Source organism: Polypterus senegalus, chromosome 6, assembly GCF_016835505.1.
Source record: "Polypterus senegalus isolate Bchr_013 chromosome 6, ASM1683550v1, whole genome shotgun sequence".
NCBI classification, from domain to species: domain Eukaryota; kingdom Metazoa; phylum Chordata; class Cladistia; order Polypteriformes; family Polypteridae; genus Polypterus; species Polypterus senegalus.
The window spans coordinates 152,425,347-152,445,027 of record NC_053159.1 but is presented as its reverse complement, the minus strand read 5'-3'; the positions used below and the strand labels follow the sequence as shown (position 1 = coordinate 152,445,027).

At 35.3% G+C, this 19,681-nt stretch overlaps 1 protein-coding gene across 1 annotated transcript in view; it reads right to left on the bottom strand.

Annotated features, from left to right (window-relative positions):
- The window catches only part of dars1 (aspartyl-tRNA synthetase 1), a 62,553-nt gene that overhangs the window by 16,164 nt on the left and 26,708 nt on the right, over positions 1 to 19,681 (bottom strand). The window contains exons 6-7 of the mRNA XM_039757383.1: positions 15,204 to 15,306; positions 437 to 539 (exon numbers count right to left, since the gene is read on the bottom strand). Coding sequence (XP_039613317.1) covers positions 437 to 539; positions 15,204 to 15,306 — 206 coding nt within the window. The remainder of the gene's footprint in view (positions 1 to 436; positions 540 to 15,203; positions 15,307 to 19,681) is intronic.

The following is a 19,681-nucleotide window of genomic DNA, read 5'->3' as shown; positions in this document are numbered from 1 at the left end:
GGTAGCTGCATACATTCTACATAAACTGATTGTATGTTTAAATGCTCAAGCCACATTTAAACCATGTAATTTAAACACCACTTGACATCAGCTCAGATTTCTTCACTAATTTTGATTTGGGCCTTTACATCTAGTGATAAATCTGCTTCAATGTGTATTTATGAAAAAAAAGATGGGGTAAAGATTAAAGAGGCAGAGAAAAATTGGACAAATGTAATAAAGGCTAAAAAGCTAAAATGTTGAGTCTTTTGAATAAGTAAATACGCTTGACCTTGCATTTGCCATCTGTATTATGATGCAAGAAAGAATACCGATTCCTTTTTTTTTTGTTAATTTAGAAAACTTTTTTTAGGCTCTCAAAGACAAATAATTGTAATATTAGGTGCACAGTTTACTACTATTTCTACCCTAGACTTTTAAAGGATTAAACACTTACTTTTTCAATATGCAGCTCCACATCTTGCTGGGTGCAACTTTCAATCTTCTGATCAACCTTCCTCACCACTCCCTCTACATCAACAATGCTTTCCTTGTTAATACTATATCATTTAAAACAAGACAAAAATGTGTTATTTCCAACAGCTAACAAAAAATATAGCAAATAACACAGAATACATTTAACGATCAGTACAAGGTAGATTTAAATTTACTACTATCTAGATAGAATAAACACGCTGGAAATAAAATTGTTTAATTGTTTATCACTTCCACTTAAAAAAGGCTTTATTTAAATGACTTAAAATAACAATACAGGTATTCCCCAAGTTATGGACATCCGACATACGAACGGGGCCATAGCTGCTCCTTCATCTGTCTGGGGGACGCAACACAGGCTCCTCAGTAACTAATGCTCCGTCATCTCCAGCCTGGGGATGCTGCAAGCGGTGGCTGAACGGAGACTGGAGGGGGAAGGTTTTGCTGCTCACGCAGTGTAGTTACCCTCGGGCGGTTCCGGTTGATGAATGGGGCAGTGGGGGCCGTACTCCATTCATTCTCAGTGGGCGGCTGAGTGCATGGCAAGCACTCGTGTGCAAGACGGAGGCTTGATGGGGTGAAGGGGGGCTGTTCAATGCCCGCCCACCACGCCACCACAGCTACTGCTCCTGACTAGACGGAGGCTGGATGGGGCAGAGGGGGGCGTTTCACTGCCTGCCCACCACACAGCCTTACAGTTTCCTTTGAACGGCTGCACCGTTCGTTCTCGGTGGGCGGCTGGTGATGCTGCAAGCGGTGACCCGGTTGTGCTTGAACGGAGGTCATTGAGGGTGAATGGGGAGGCGGGGGGCAGCATTGTAGTGTGCCTCGGGTGGCTGTCTGTTGAATGGGGGAGGTGGTTGGCGATTCATTACCTGCCTTTGGCCGCACCCCGTTTGCTCTCGGTGGGCTGATGCTGCAGGCAGCATACTGCATGCAAGTGGAGGTGACTGTGAGGTGGGCTGGTGGAGAACCGCCCCTTGCTGCCCCCATTCATTCTCAATAGAAAGCCTGCTTGTACTGTTACATATATAGCAGGAAGTGGTCCCTCGTTCAGTACACCAGACGTGTTGACGACTGATGCCTTCCAGCTGTGATAGCGTGTACAGTGCTGTGCAGAAGAGCTCATCTTAACCTTTTGTCTTCACCCTTCAACAATGTCTCTGAAACACAAATCTGATGCAAGTGCCGGTGATACAGTAAAGAAGAGAAAAGCCAACACCATGGAAAATAAAGTGGAAATAATAAAAAGGTCAGGAGGGGGTGAAACTCCATCAGTCACTGGCAGAGCACTTGGTTACAGTTGGTCAAAAATAGCATTTATTAAAATAATGTACCTGTTCTGACTTACATACAAATTCAACTTAAGAACAAACCTACAGTCCCTATCTCGTACGTAACTTAGGGACTGTCTGTAATCAGGGTTGGGGTGGAATAATGGTAATTTATTGAGATATAAAACCATAGTTGATATTCTTTTACCCATAAGCAACTGTTTGGTCTGATTTATTGTCTACTGAAATGGAAGGAATCAGTAATAAAAACAAGAAATATAACTCTTGCGTACTATTATACGACAAACATTTAGAAACTAACATATTAAAAGTACTGAACACAAGACAGGGCATAATACAGTGCAAAGTGGTTTCTTCTTTCAGACTATCAATAACACAAGGGGAGTTCCAATTCAAAATCATACATATGTATTTTCAACCTGTGTGATTACATTCATTTTTAACACAGTATTTTAACTTTACATATTGCAGCATACTTTTAACATATCTATCTATCCAAAACACCTGTTTCTGCTAGGAATGTTAAAAATCCAAGAAATTTGGTAAACACTTATAATAAAGAATCAGAATTATGTAAACAATTACACTGAATTCTGAACTGTGTCAATTTACAGCAGCTCATAATTTGCACATTTAAATTTCAGCATGTTTTTGCATATTGTGCTCTGCTGTGGAAAGCTCTACTAGTTATTTTCTATTTTTCCTATTCATTATTTCTGTCTCTCGTCCCATCAATGCTAGTAGATGGTCAGTCTTTTTATATATAAAAAAAAAAAAAAAAAACACACCATCTGTTAGATTTGCATGCCTTTGGATGGGAAGTTTAGCTGCCATTTCATATACTATATGCCAGTATCAACTGAACAATTAAAGGAATTTTACACAGTACTGTAGCTTTGAGCCAGATCAGGAGATGATTAGCTGCTTTATTCCAATATTCAATTAATTTGGTTGTGTTTCACAAAGCAAACTTTCAAGTGAAGAAACATAACAATAAACACCCTGTGGATGTGTCATTGGCTTCTTTCTTTATTTATTTCATTTTTTTTCATTTAGAAATGATTTTTTCTAGGGAAAATTTACCAGGGATGACAAGAGTTGTACTTATGCATCACTGCATTTACAATAACTATGCGAGTTGTTTACCGAATATACCGTAGTTCTGTAAGCAGAATGTCTATTATCTGATCATTAGAAGAGTATAAGAAAATGATACACTACTTTGCATGCTACAGAATGGGCACATTTCATCTACATTATGTACGGCCACAAAAACAAGCCATATGAAGAATGAATATTCAGACTCACAATACTAAAGTAAAAAATCGGAAGTGGTCTCCCCTAGACTTTTTCGTATACTAAGAAATGTGGATGGATATTTGTGGAGTAAACTGCAGGACAATGATTATATTTTTATATTATTTACATTAAATGACCATCAACCACAAGTCAAATCAAACTAATAATATACTGAACAATTATTATAAAAGTAAAAGTTGAATAAATAGGACTCTGCAGCTGCATGAATAAAAGGTAAACTACCACTTCCAGTTAGCGGAAATACCCCAAAAATTGATAGAAAGCTACGTTTTGTATCTAATACTTGTATGACAAATTTGGTTGGCTGAAGTTAAAGCATATTCAAGTTTTCACATTCACACACACACACAATTCCAAAAATGGCATTTTAGGACTCAAGAAGGTCTACAACGTTGAGATTCATCAAATTTTTTTTTTAATTTTTGAAGGATTGCAATACTTCCCCTAAACTTTGCAAATGAAAAAAGTCAAGAAGGCTTAAAACATTGAGATTCATCAAAATATCAACATCGAATTTTTGGATGATTACAATATCTTCTCTATAGTTTGTATACATGAAAGTAAAAATGAACAATATATAAAAATAGGAACTTAGACTGCAATTATTTAATACAAGACAAAATCTGAACTGCGTAAGCTAACACTGAATAAAAAGGGGGCATCCAAGGCCTGAACTTTAAACAGTTTGGGACTATAACATTTTAAAACAAACCATAAAACTGCTAGGCATTTATTTAAACTCTAAATCTCTTGCACTTACAGTGGGATGCAAAAGTTTGGGCAACCTTGTTAATAGTCATTATTTTCCTGTATAAATCGTTGGTTGTTACGATAAAAAATGTCAGTTAAATATATCATATAGGAGACACACACAGTGATATTTGAGAAGTGAAATGAAGTTTATTGGATTTACAGAAAGTGTGCAATAATTGTTCAAACAAAATCAGGCAGGTGCATAAATTTGGGCACCACAAAAAAGAAATGAAATCAATATTTAGTAGATCCGCCTTTTGCAGAAATTACAGCCTCTAAACGCTTCCTGTAGGTTCCAATGAGAGTCTGGATTGTGGCTGAAGGTATTTTGGACCATTCCTCTTTACAAAACATCTCTAGTTCATTCAGGTTTGATGGCTTCCGAGCATGGACACCTCTCTTTAACTCACACCACAGAGTTTCAATTATATTCAGGTCTGGGGACTGAGATGGCCATTCCAGAACGTTGTACTTGTTCCTCTGCATGAATGCCTTAGTGGATTTTGAGCAGTGTTTCGGGTCGTTGTCTTGTTGAAAGATCCAGCCCCGGCGCAGCTTCAGCTTTGTCACTTATTCCTGGACATTGGTCTCCAGAATCTGCTGATACTGAGTGGAATCCATGCGTCTCTCAACTTTGACAAGATTCCCAGTCCCTGCACTGGTCACACAGCCCCACAGCATGATGGAACCACCACCATATTTTACTGTAGGTAGCAGGTGTTTTTCTTGGAATGCTGTGTTCTTTTTCCTCCATGCATAACGCCCCTTGTTATGCCCAAATAACTCAAATTTAGTTTCATCAGTCCACAGCACCTTATTCCAAAATGAAGCTGACTTGTCCAAATGTGCTTGAGCATACCTCAAGCGGCTCTGTTTGTGCTGTGGGCGGAGAAAAGGCTTCCTCTGCATCACTCTCGCATACAGCATCTCCTTGTATAAAGTGCGCCGAATGGTTGAACGATGCACAGTGACTCCATCTGCTGCAAGATGATGTTGTAGGTCTTTGGTGCTGGTCTGTGGGTTGACTCTGACTGTTCTCACCATTCGTCGCTTCTGTCTATCCGAAATCTTTCTTGGTCTGCCACTTCGAGCCTTAACTTGAACTGAGCCTGGTATCTTCCATTTCCTCAATATGTTCCTAACTGTGGAAACAGACAGCTTAAATCTCTGGGACAGCTTTCTGTATCCTTCCCCTAAACCATGATGGTGAACAATCTTTTTCTTCAGGTCATTTGAGAGTTGTTTTGTGACCCCCATGTTGCTACTCTTCAGAGAAAATTAAAGGAGGAGGGAAACTTACAACTGACCCCCTTAAACCCAGAGAGAGCTGAAGCAGAAAAGATTAAAAAAGAAAACGTAGGGTAGTAATGTGATAAACAAGTTCACAAGCCACAGCAAAAGCAACCTAATATGCGCCCAGTGGCTTCGGAACCCCTGCAGATTTTATTGTTTTTTTTGGCCAGATTTTTTTTTTCTATCGTCCTGGCCATCAGACCTTACTTTCTTCATCTTGTAAAACACTTTGAGCTACATAATTTGTATGAAAATGTGCTATATAGATAAATGTTGTTGTTGTCGTTGTTGGAAAATAACATTTTAAGTTCATTAGACTATTGGTATTCAGATTTATTGGAGGCAAGATAAAGAAGGTAGGAAAGTGAGGTGAGAAATCTCCTGGTAACAGAGCTGCTAATGAACTCAAGCACAAACAACGTGAACAGATTTTTAGTACCAAAGAGAATAATGTCACTCATGTGCTCTCTTTAACAACCCCAGAAAATCAAAAAAAAAATTGCTTAAGAAAGATATTGCCCAATATTAGCAATGTGCTTATGCATCCAAGACAGATGTGTACTTTATAACATTTACAAAATAGACTTGAGTGAAGAAACACATTTTATTAAAGTGTAAATGCAAAACCTTTAAAACAGTACATCAACAAAAATGTATAACTTACAACTTAGTGTCTGATCACAAAATTACAATATTTACAAATCAAATAAAAACAAAGTTGAATACTATTATAAGCACTGTGAATTTCTATTTTATTTAAAATGTATGCAAATAAAGAAACATACTACCTCTACAGAAGGCAAAATGTAACACTATTGAAATTGCAAAATTAATAAGACATGTATCAAAAGGTTACTAGTGAAATGAAAGAAATGTAAACATGAAATTTGTTCTTATTACAAAAAAAAAAAAAAAACAAAAAAAACACAACATGTTGTAATATATTGCTCAACCAAAAACCATAAAACCCTTTCTAAGGTTCTACATTTCTGTTCCTTTTCTAAAATCAACATATCATGGCTGGGCAAGGTAACCAAAATATTACATGTATAATACAATGTATACCGCCTTACTCATTTACCACAGGAAACTTTTCAAATCTCTACAAAAAATAGAGGTCAAAAAAATTTAATCAACTACAAGTTTAGTTACGTTAAAAAATGCCAAATTTCTAAGTCAGTAGCTAAATGTGTGCAGTTTCCAGCAATAACACCAAAAAACTGCTAAAAAAACAAAACATAGATGTAAGAGGCTAATGACAATGACTTTGGAAAAAAAAAGTCACCAGATCCTAGGGCTGCATTTACATGATGAGATGGTCAATTAGATTTTACTAAAAATTATCTTGAGAAGTACAAGAGCATCACGTTCAACTCATATGTTATCCACATATTCTGCAGTTATATGCACACTCAGCTCAACAATGCAATTACTGTTGACCATTACCACTAAGCATGATTACTCCCACTCCCCACTTCTGGATTCACACATCCAGTCTGTTTACATTCAGAAGCTCCACCATATCTGTACATTTTTCTGTGGTTAATGCTAAAATTTATAAACACAAACAAAAATCATCTCTAATCATTATCACAAAATGTTTATTGTAAGTGGTACTACTTTAAATCATGTATCTGGCTTATCAAGCATTTCAGCACTTTTAAATATATACTGTATTCAGTATTTTCAAGACAAAAATGTTTTTTTTTCTTTTCTAGAGCCTAAAACTAAATTGGACCCTGTTGATAACAAGCCAAAAAGGGTCGCTATGATGAAAATCTTGGTGTTCGCTAACAATACTCCTAGAATAAGGCAGATCAAAGTATTATTTTTCCATGTATATTATGCACTACCCATAGCCATGTATGAACTCTATGACAGCATATTCATTATTAGATTTTAGAACTTCATAAAACAATTTATTACATAAACAGTATTGGCAACATTTTTTGTTTTCAAACATGTAATTAAAGGAAAAAACATTAATAATGGAGTCAAAATAAAATGTATAGGTACAGTAAACATCATAACAATATCTTATCTATACAATTTTTATGCCTATAAACTAGTTCTGGTACTTTATTATTTCTCTTAATTATCTATGCTATCCCAGAATGAATACTTAATCACAATTGCAACCACAGCTATAATCTTAAAATAGTGGTTTCTTTCTAATAGTTGCCTCTGGTAACTTCATATAACCCTAAAACTGCAAGTAATAATGAAATATGAAAAGTAGTATGCCAGCTGTCAACAACTGGTGGCCTGTGTCTTTCTTCTAAGATTATGAATTTAAACAGTCAACTTTGTTTGATCTTTTGAGGCTTTGATGTGTCAACACTGGAATGAATGAAAAAAAAATTCTCAGTCAGGTCTTATATTTCTTAACCTACTTCAATGCTTTTAGTAAAACAGTATAAATGAGGGGTGATGATATATGAAAACTTAAACAAACAAAGTAAGGTCTTGATAGCCCAAATAAGATTTAAAATAACTCTTAAAATTATTTTATTTGTGTACTCATAATAAGACTCATATTTCTTAAGCATAATGCGTTAAAATAATTCATGACTGAAAACTAATGTGAAAAATAAGAATTTTAGGAATACAGTTTTGCTTTCTTTACAAACATTTTCTACAAAAGCAACCAAATGCAAACTCTGCTCAAGTATAATGATACGTCTAAATGCAAAATATGTCAGTAACTTTTTAAAGCTGCATATGAAAATACAGTTTCAGATTACAGTAGTCAACAAACTTTTTCAAAGGTTTCTTCTTGAAAATAGTACAACGGTTATGATAGAGAGCTTTAAGATCACAACTACAACTTCAGATTTACTCTATCATGTGTTAATTTGGATAAACATGTAATTTACTTTAATTAAATTTAGACTGTTTAATTGCTTAATGTTGTGAACACACTGCACTAATTGAACTGAACTAACGCATGTTTTGCTGCTGAATTTCATTTATATCTCATACTTCTAGTTTCAGTGTCTGACAACAGTGGTCAAGTACTGATAGATTCCACTTGCAATGCTAACACTTCCCACCAATGACATTTCCTGGTAATAACTTTCACCATGTTCATCTCAGACTGCACCAAAGCGAGCAGTGAAAAAGTCCAAGTGTATTGTAAGTGCAAGAAATTAATCTTTAGTGACATGCTGCACTTCATGGTTTTGTATGCTTGAAGCATACTGTCAACCAGCTAGACAAAGGTTGGTGCTCTTTAGCTACCAAGAAAATTCTCAACAACATCCTTGAATGCATTTCATGATTATCCCAGGCCCCACGAGCAGATTACTTGTTCCCTATTACATGTCTGACTTGTGGCCCAAAATTAATTCCTTACCTAATCCTAACATCAGTTATTTGTAGAAATATCCTCTGAGAGAAATATCAAAATTCTTGCAACATCCTTGTCCATCACTTTATTTATTTATTTTTTTAAATCAATTGAAGTTTTATATGGAAAGGAGGCAAACATATCTTTGCTGGGTCTGGTTTATGCACCATACTCTTCTGCTCTGGAACTAAATGCCTACAAAGCGGTCAATTCTTTTTAATGACATGAGACTCTTTAGCATGGCTGTCCCATTCACAAATAAAACAACAGTACTAGGTATATCTGAGCTGCCTTCCTAAGTAGCAGTGCCACTACCTTCAGATGTTCCAGTTGTAGTTGCTGTATATGTATACTTATAATATGAGAGGAAATCACAAAAAAGGCAATTATAATAAAACAGTACACGAAAGGAAAATTTAAAGGTGATTTTTGTTATCAGGTGAAAATCCATACAATATATCCAGAAGTGTTCAGGAAGGAAAATCTTTGTTATAACTGGCAGAAATAAACACGCTGAAAACTATTTTTCACAAATTTAGAAACACTACATAGAATTCTGTTTTGAAAGACAGATGTGTTATAAATACTTTACATTATATTTTTGTGTATGAACAATCCAACTGCCAGTATGACCACAAAGTTTTGCAACAGCATAAAATAAGGAACTTGTTTGTTTATCTGTAAGATACTGTACATTAAGCTTTAGCACCACATTATTTATATATTTGATTAAATATTCATTTAAAATGTTATTTAAAACATCAAGTAAATTCATTTTTACTTTCAAATATATAAATAGAATATACTTTTAATATAATTTTAGCAACTGAAAAATGCAGTTTGTCTGATTTTGAATATATGCCACTTTTAATGGAAACTAAATGGAACTATTTTTTAATTAAATTCTATATTTCAGCTCTGACAGTGATTTTTTTTAAAACTAAATTACAAGAATAATTCACTTAACATCACCGATATTTTTTCAGGTAGTGAACTTAATGCAACTTATAAACTAACTTCAAATTACCAAGTAGAACTAAAGTTTCTGTGGAATTTGGGGACTGTAATCAGGATAGATCTAAAGAAGACTTATTACAGAATTTCTATATTAATATCAATCTATAACTTAAATAGATATTTGCTGAAAGACACAATGGCCAGAATAAAAATGTTCAGATAATGAATAGTTAAATCTTAAATAAGTAAAACAAATGATAAGAAAGCAAAACAGAATTGAATTTTTTATGAATTGTATGACCAAAAGGACTTGAAGTTGCATGTCAGTAGGTTTTCTCATGGTGTTTCTGTAGACACTTCATCTTTAACAAATAAAACTCAACAAAGTCACGTCTACATTCTGGGACTAAATACATAGGAGTCTGCACAAGGAAAAAGACAGCTTAAAACTACACAGTAACTAAATTTAAGATTTTAGTTAAAATAGTGAAAATATATTTGAAAAAGGAAGTTTTGGCAACATGAATACAATTTAACAAAACAGTGGAGCAAAATAGCAGCTGTAGCCTTCCTAGACGCTGACATTAATCATAGCTATTTAACAAAAACGTGTTTGCAATTGTAACTTGTTCCAGTTACTTTTGGTAAAGCATTTTGAGATTCACTTCTTGTTTTAAAATATGCTATACAAATCAATGCTGTCTTTTTTTTTGTAGGGATAAAAGATTATATTAGGGCACCTTTGGCTATCTGCTTTAAATCCAGTTTGCTTTGGGAAACACTGCCATCTGCTGTCACAGCTATAAATGATAAATTTAAAAAAAATTTTCAAACGGACAATCATAATTCATAAAGTACTGTACTGTATTAATACATAACCTGTCCATCCAACTACCATTATCTGAAATGGTTTACTCAACAGGGCAAGCAATTGAAATGGAATTTGAAAATATGCCCATGTTTCTCTCAGAAGATATGGCTACATCTAACTCCAACTGACCTCTGCAAATCAACCCAAAATGCACATCTATGAAATGTGGGCAGAAAACCAAAAGAAAAATTAAGCAGATTTTGGATAAATGTGAAGTCTCAACACACCTAGAGTAACAAAGCTGGGAATCAAGAAGTATTCCAGAAGCCAACCTCATTCCTACAATGAAAATGCCTCCCACTTGTCAGAAAATGTGGAACTTGTTTTTGTACTAATAGATATATTTAAAAAAAAAAATCCTTAATTTTTGTATCTTCATTTGTGAAAAATTGTGTGTGTAGTATGTACTATACAAACAGTTAGCTTTTAAAATCTACTTATTAGAAATTAATCTGATCAGATACGTCAAAAGTACAGTATACACTTAATACAAAACACAACAAATAAACCCATTCATAAATTGTTTTTTTCCTAAAACTGACTGAAACTGATTTCATCATTCATGTTTTGACTAAGTTTTACAGCTGGATGCTCTTCTTGACACTAACCCTTTCTATTTATCTGGGATTGCGACTGGCATCAAGTTGGGTTTATATGTCCCTCTGGTGGCAAGAGTGAGGATGTGATAAAGGCTAAGAAGGAGACAAAGAAATGTATAGGCAAACGAACAAGGAGGCAAATAGGGCAGCAGCAAGAGCCAAGGCAAAAGCTTTGGAAGAAAAGCATAAATAACTGGAGACAAAAGAGGGAGAGAGAATGATTTTTAGAACAGAGAAGGCTAGGAACAAGACGGGAAACAAGACAGATAAAGCACATGAAAGATGAACAGAATGTGATTTTGGGTGAGCATGATAGGATCAAGAATAGATGGAAGAGGTACTTTGAAAAGCTGTTGAATGAAGAAAATCAAAGGGTAGTATTTGTGGATGGAGTCCCAAATGAAGGGCTAGTACCAAGAATAAGGAAGGAGGAAATAAAGGAGGTACTGAAAAGAATGAACAATGGAAAGGCAACAGGACTGAATGAAATACCTGCAGGGTGTGTAAAAGTGTGTATTGTGGGATCTAATGCAGAAAATCTATGGACAAGAGAGAATACAAGAGTAGTGGAGGAACAGTGTGATTGTATTTATTTATAAAGAGAAGGGCAATATTCAGGATGGTGGATACTATAAAGGGTAAAAGCTGATGTGAGAAACAATGAACATTTGGGAAAGGGTTATAGAAGAGAAGGCTTAAGGAAGAGACCACCATCGTGGAGGAACAATCTGGTTTTATATCAGGGAGAGGAACCACTGATAGAAACAAAGAAACATGGTTAAAAGCATCAAGAAAAACAGAAAAGATTACATATGGTGTTTATTGATTTTGAGAAGGTTTATAATAGAGCGCCGGTTCAAGAGGTCTGGAGGTGCATGAAAGAGAAAGTGGTACCAGAGATGCAGGGCTGGGTACTGGTACTGATGTTGATTTGATTTTGACTCAAAATGCCCCAATTCGATTTGATTTTATCTTAACTAAATTAACGTGCACTGACTGACATATTTGAAGTGCTGGCTTTTTTTTAGAGATCACTTAAGCATGCATTGAGAACAGTAATATAATGTGACAAATTGAAATAACACTTTATTTGAAAGGTGTCTACACAGTAGCTTCATAACCTATGCATAAGCATGGAATGACATTTAAGTAACAATACTTGATTAGTAATGAACAGTTAACATCAGTATCTGCAAGATGTGCAAATATCATTGCTCTTTTAAAATAAAGAACTTTTTCACAGCACTGCACTCATTTAAAATTCACCATAATTTAGCAAACATGTCTATTGCCACATCCAAGTCCACACATATTATGAGACTCCTTGTTTTACTAAAAGTAGTGGCATCTACTTGATAAAATACCTATATCATCTAGCAAATAATATTAGTAAAAAATAAATAAATATTGCTTCTGAAATAACTTGTTATTCAGTAACCTATTAGCCAAATTTATTCCCCTATTGGACGACATTTTAAACAAATCTTGAATTAGTCGAAATTAAAACATACAGTGGGAAGATTTGTAATTCTACAAATTCCACATACAGTTGCTGCCATGTAACTGTTGAATTAATCAGTCTTGAAAATGTTTCCTCACTTCCTCCTCAGACAAAAAGGGGAGTATTTAAAAATGAGGATCTAGTGCTGAGGTTTTTTGACAGCGGTACTAGATAAATGGAACATAAAAGAAACAGCCACCATGAATGACAACTCTGCTAACATGATCTAGGCCGTACAGCTTTTGCACCTACTTTAAACAAACTGCATTGTGCACATGCTCACTTCGGTATCACATGTTGCTCTGAAATTTCCAACAATTGCCCACTTGCTCAGCCGGGTGAGGTGCATTGCAAACATTTTACACCATAGCAGTAAAGCTACCGTAGCCACGTACTAAAAGAGAAGAAATGTTTATCACACATGATAACGCACAAACTTTAGACTGTTGTGGTTACACAAAGAAACAGCGCATTTGAGATGTTAGACAGGTTTTTGGAACAACTGCCAGTATCTCAGCAGCTCTGCATACTAGTATTGGTAGCAAGGTTGCTCCCAGTGTGACTGGCAGGCAGCTTGCTTCTCTGCAACATATCCACCACAGGCGCCCAGTCATGTTTATGTAATGACATGTGACTGCTACAGATTGTTATATTTTGTGAATGAGACAAATTGAGCTTAGAGTTAAGTTGTCTACAGTGTAGATTGCTTAGTCTCTACTAGTTTGGATGTCGACTAACCGAACGTTTCTGGGTGACGCTGGCATAAGTGATTTCTGAAATTTGTTGTGTTACCACAATATGTAAATTCTGAATTGCACAGCTTATATATGGCTTTGCTTTTATCCATCTGTGCCTTACCAGCGCATTGTTTGAATTCATAGTAAGTCCACACATCTAATTTATATGTTGAAGGCACTGACTGATTTTAGTAAAGTAGGACATGCCAGTTTGAGCAAAGTACTATATGTAGATTTTTGCTTATCTTCGTTCAGTGTTGAAGATGCTGACTTCAGGTAAGGGGTACATGCCACTCTGCAAAGCACAAGTAGAACAGCTCTTTTTTTGCAGAAAGCCTTAACAGGCACATTAGCGACATCTACTGGATCAGACAATAAAAATGAAAATGAGCAAAAAAATCTACATGTAGTAATAGAGCAGGATGGAAATCCACTAGATCGATCTTGAGACTTTAAAACCGAATTGTTAAAAGAAAAATAAAGTATCAGAAAATCAATATTTTTACCCAGGCCTACACAGACGTATGTGAGGATTGTCCAGGATATGTATAAGGGAGTGAAGAGACGGGTTTAAAGGTAGTGTTAGGGTAACAGACAAGATTAAAGTATGTGTGTACCAGGGATCTTCATTAAGTCTCTACCTCTTTGATCTGGTTAGGGATGTATTGTCATGGGATGATATAATTAAAAAAAAAACACAATCCTCACTGGTGTATGCTTTTTGATGATGACATTGTTTTGTATAGCACCATAAAAGAGGAAGTGGAGATGAAGTTAGAAGAATGTACAAGGGCTTTGTAAGATAAAGAATTGAAAATAAATAGGAAGAAGACAGAATATACAAGATTCAATGATGATCAGGATTCTGAAGTTAGCCTGCAGGCAGGGCTAATGGACACATTTAAATATCTAAGATCAGCCCACGATGGTTAATAAGAATCAAAAATAACCTATAGAGTGCAATGTGGATGGATAATTTGGAAGAAGATATCAGAGGTATTGTATGAGAGAAAAATTAAGGCAAATGTTAAAGGTAAGGTTTTTAAGACAGCTAAAAGACCAGTGATGACCAGCGCTGAGACATGGAAAGGAGCACAGGAGAAGTTGTTACATGTGGCAGAAATAAGAATGCTGATATGGATGTGTGGAGTTACAAAAAAGGACATAATGAGAAATGAGACAGAGTTACAACAAAAGTGTGAGAGACATATAAGAAAGTGTAGGAAAGTAGATTAAAGTAATGAGGAGATACAATGAATGCATGGGCAAAACAGTGATGGAAATGGAAGGGGAAGAGAAAGAAAGCAAGGGAGACCAAAGCTGAGGTTGATGGATAAAGTAAAAGAAGATATGAAGGAAAAGGGTCTGAATGAGGAGGAGGTGCAGGGCTGAGCTGTATGAAGGCGGCTGATGAAGCACTTTGACCCCACACAGAGGTGGGAAAGAAGAAAAGGAAGATGAAGATTAATTATTAGTTATATTTTGCTGTACTTCATTTCTTACATCTTCCTTAAAAATACTAGAGTCAAATCACATCAGATTAAGTTAATCACTTGACTACAACAAAACACAGCAAAGAACACTTCATTTTATTTTGACAATAATTTTTAAATATGGTGGTAATGGTATGCACCTATGACATAGACATTGCCAGAAGCAAAAAGTTAGCTGCATTTTCATCTTACATAAACAACACCATCCACCAAACAAAAAAAAAGTTTTACTTTTTACATTTAAACACATGCTTTAAAGCTAAATTAATTACCGGTTAAATACAATGTTTCTAAAACTTTCAATAATGCAAACTAGAAATTGTAGGAATATTTTTTACTGAGATTTTTAAAAGCCTTTAATGCTATTGTTTTTCTAATCGAAAAATAACATTTTGAAAGACAATCCTTGCTGGGGGTAAAGCTAGCATTTTGTTCCAGATTTTCTCTGTAAACTTCACAGGCCTTATTGAATGTGTAAAAATGGACACAACCACCAAATTTCAGGTATTCCCACAATTGTTCATTTAGACAACAGGATACAATGTTTTATTCCTTACTCACTTGGCAGCGAATTTCACCATCTGTTTACTTGCACGATCTCCCACAGCTACCAGGGCTTGCACATTGAACTGCTGGTGACGCAGAACTAAGAAACACTGCTTTCCTGGAAAATAAGATAAACTGCAGCTGTTAAGCTCCCGCTATTTTTTAACTTCAATCTAAATCAAATGAAAACAAATTAAGCAATATAACACCTCAACACAAAGAATCTGCTCTAGTAAACTATTTGTCAAACTGCACCAACAATTCACTTCAGCTTTCAAATAATGAAAAACAACAAATTATAGCTTTATAAGCCATTTACAGTTAACAGATTGATTCAAACGTATACAGTAATCCAGGAATTTCCTTGTTTAAATATCTAAGGAATGTACTTGGACTGGATTGTTTACACATCAGGGTGATCAAGTAATTTTCCAGATTGTCATGTGTCATATGAAATTCCCAAGTACATAGGCAGAGATCCTAAAAGGCGAGCAAAATGTCTATGACCAATGTGAAGGACAGAGGTACACTGCACTTTTATTGTACCATCTGGGAGCTGGGTTGGAGCACTTCCTGAACCGAGTGTCACGGAGACATCTGGGAGTTGGCAATACCATCTCAGATAATGTACTAAGGGTGGCCAGAATATGTTATGCAACCACCAATTAGTCCTCCAGATCACCCGAGTATTACCAGGACACCATGGCTATGTTCCAGCCAAATATAAGTGCACCTGGCCCTTTGAGAAGATGAATGCATGCCTCACAAGGGGCCTTTGATGACCTGAAAGAACCGGCCGGCAAATCAGTCATGAACCCGGTAGTGGTCTTGTGTTGCCCTTTAAAAGAAACCCTACCTTCAGCAAAGAGGCGGAGGAAGAAGAGAAAGAAATGGTAGTACTATTAGTGTGAAAAGAAAAAGGAGAAATGTAGGCTGGGGATGAACTGTTGTTTATTGTGGAGTCAGGCTGTGAAGTGGCTTAGAATTTATTGTATTTGTTTATGTAAACCTGTGCCCTGCACCCCTAAGAGACCTTTTTTTTTACTGTATTAAATCCATTGTTACTGGAATTTTGGTGTGTCTGCTGGTCATTCTGAGTGTGGAGTCTGCTTGTCATTCTGAGTATAGAGTCTAAGAATGCCCTGCAATAGTCACCCATCATGTTGCGTTTGTTTAAAGAATACTAGTCTGGTTGCATCAATAGTTAGCCGTTTTCTAGACAAATATATAATGAAGGAAAAAAGAAATACAAAAACTCTTTGTTGGACTGAAATTTCAACCTTCATGACTGAAACAATAATAACTGATATAAACAGGAAAATAAAACTGCACAACAACTAAAGTTACTTCTGTAACTTGTGCAAATACCTCTTGCAACCACTGTTCGACACTCTGGCACAAAAAAACAATGAATCTTTGAATCTACAGATATGTAATGTTAACCGATTTATGCAGAAGGCCCTGGTGAAGTTGCTGAACATTGGCTAGTGGGAGGCTCAGGGTATTCTAAAACTGCTCTATAGGGCTAAGGGTCAACAAGGAAGACAGACAAAGGCAGCAACTGCAAACAGAATTCATCTGGATGGTTGTGACCACAGTAGCCATGTGAATGGGCCAGCATTGTGCTGCTGTAGAGTGTGATGTCTTGGAGATTGTATAGATGGCCTCTACTAGATTGCTTTGCTTTGTCACTGATACAGAAATTCTATCTGCCTATAGTTTTAGTAGCAGCAAAGATGCTTGAGATGACCTCTCAAACACACCAGACTGATGCATCAATGCTACTCTGGTACGGTCAATCCAGACTTACCAAATCTTGAGTTGATTATCCTTTCTGTCTGTCTACCAAAATGATGCCTGCCGTCAGGACACAATGGAATGACTTAATCTACAGCATCTAGCAATGCTGGCACATGACAAGCTTGCATGCAACATGACAATGGCCCTCTTACATACTTTATTACTAAAGCACTGAAAACTGTTTCAATGTGGCCGTTGTCTTGTTGTGACCTGCATTTAGAAATAGGCCTTTCTACAGGTGACCTGATACAGCTTTGTTTCACTTGGATTCTGCTGTGTAAAATAATGCACCTAATGAACATTAATGTGCTTGGCAAGTTGCAATGTCTGAATGTACAAGCTTGTTGGTAGTCAAAAGGTCTAAAACAAATTACAGCTTTACAAAAGTTACAACTATAGTTTTTCCACTCAAGAAAATTAAAGTATTTTTATCTTCCAGAATTACAAGGTGCTGTGAAAAAGTATTGGCCCTCTTCCCAATACTCCCCTCACTTTTTATATATTTTACACAATAAAATGGTCTTAAGAAATTTAGATAAAAATACAGTTTTAGAGAAAGGAAAACTGATCGCACACACATTTCTATTTTTAAATCATTACATTTTATTTAAGTTATCCAACACTCTATCATTCATATGAAAAAGTAACTGTCCCCATAGTTTAACAACTTGTTGCAGCACCTTCACCAGCAATCATTTTAGTAAATGCTTTTTATTTGAGGTTTCACATTGTTGTTGTAGAATTTCAACATTTGCAGAACTGCTTTAATTCAAATATATTGATAGGTCTTCCAGCATGAACTGTTCATTTTAGGTCCTGCCATATAAACTCTATTAGAGTTAAGATTTTGATTAGGCCATATCAAAACTTTAAATTTGTTTCTTCTGAGCCATTCATTTGTACAGTTGCTTTGTGTTTTAGATCACTGTACTGCTGCATAGCCCAATTTTGCTTCTGGAATTTTCTTTTATTGAGGCATAGTGCTCTTCTACAAACCTTGCGGTGATGACCACTTATTTCATGGCAAGGGAATATGTGGTTAGGTTTAGATTCTACAAAGCTGGCAGCAGTTCAGTCAACTGAATTTACTCATCAATTAACTTTAGTCAGCTATTTGAGTAAATAACCAAGGGACAATAGCTTCTTCACATGGGCAATATAGGTGTTGGACAATTTTATTACTTAAATACATTAAGTATCAATTTGAAAATGGTGTTGCATGTTTAATTTGGTTGCCACATTATCAAATATTAAGTTTTGCATAATGATCTAAAGCCATTCACTGTGACAAATATACAAAAATAAAGGACTGACATCAGAAAGCGGTCAAATACGTTTTCACAGTAATGTATGTTTTGTATAATATATACAAGTGACAGAGGTGCATTAACATTAACAATGCTATACAAAATATGAAAATTAGTAGAACTAAAATGAAACCAGAAAGCCTTTATACATATAATTCTCAGGAATTATACTATATTGATGTGAGGAAATAGCTGGGTTCACAAATGCCCTTGGCTTTACGGTTTACTAATGAATTTTTGAGATTCCTGTGTGTGTGATAAGGGTTTATGATGAAATCTTTTTACATGCTTTTGCTCCTGAGCAAAATATAAATAAAAAAGAAGCAACAGCTGCTTAAATACTCTAAAATACTACTGAAGCCTAGCTTCTATTGTTAAAAATAAAATGTGTATTAATCAAGTTAGTTCAGTATGAAAATAAAACTACAAATCTTAGACTAACATATTCTACATTTAAGGCTAACACAACTTGACAACAACAAAAGACTTGCCAAGCAAGCAATTGCACACTTACATTAAGGATTGCAGTGTCAATGTAATGTCTCTAGAATAAAAATTGGTCTCATTACACTACGCTTTTCCAAGGTGTTATAAATGCATTTGCGGTACAGTTCTTCTGATTTACCAATTCACATTAGTTTTTCATTAAGTAAATACATTATTTTGCATAATGGAAATGGACAAATTACCAAATACAGTATGTCTCGTGGTCTTTCAAAAAAGGAAATAACTGCATTTGGCTGGGTATCTTACTTAAACTAGAAAAGGAGATACACTGCTTTTCAAAACAAAAGGTTAAAGAAGCTGAAGTATACTTGTTTGCACTTACACTTATAATCTACCTTTATCTGTATAATTGTATGAAGCAGGATATGCATGCCTTGCAGAAGTACAGTTGTGCTTAAAAGTTTGTGAACCCTTTAGAATTTTCTATATTTCTGCATAAATATGACCTAAAACATCATCAGATTTTCACTCAAATCCTAAAAGTAGATAAGGAGAAACCAGTCAAACAAATGAGACAAAAATATTATACTTGGTCATTTATTGGTACACCAGATACTGAAAGCAAAGGTTCACATACTTTTGCCACTCACAAATATGTAATATTTGATAATTTTCCTTAATAAATAAATGATCAAGTATAATATTTTTGTGTCATTTATTTAACTGGTTTCTCTTTATCTACTTTTAGGACTTGAATAAAAATCTGATGATGTTTTAGGTCATATTTATGCAGAAATATAGAAAATTCTAAAGGGGTCACAAACTTTCAAGCACAATTGTATACTAGAATAAAGGTAATAATGAATCACATTTGAGAAAAATATACACATTCTGAAAAGCACACAGCTTACTCACACTGATGTGGTAACAACTAGTATG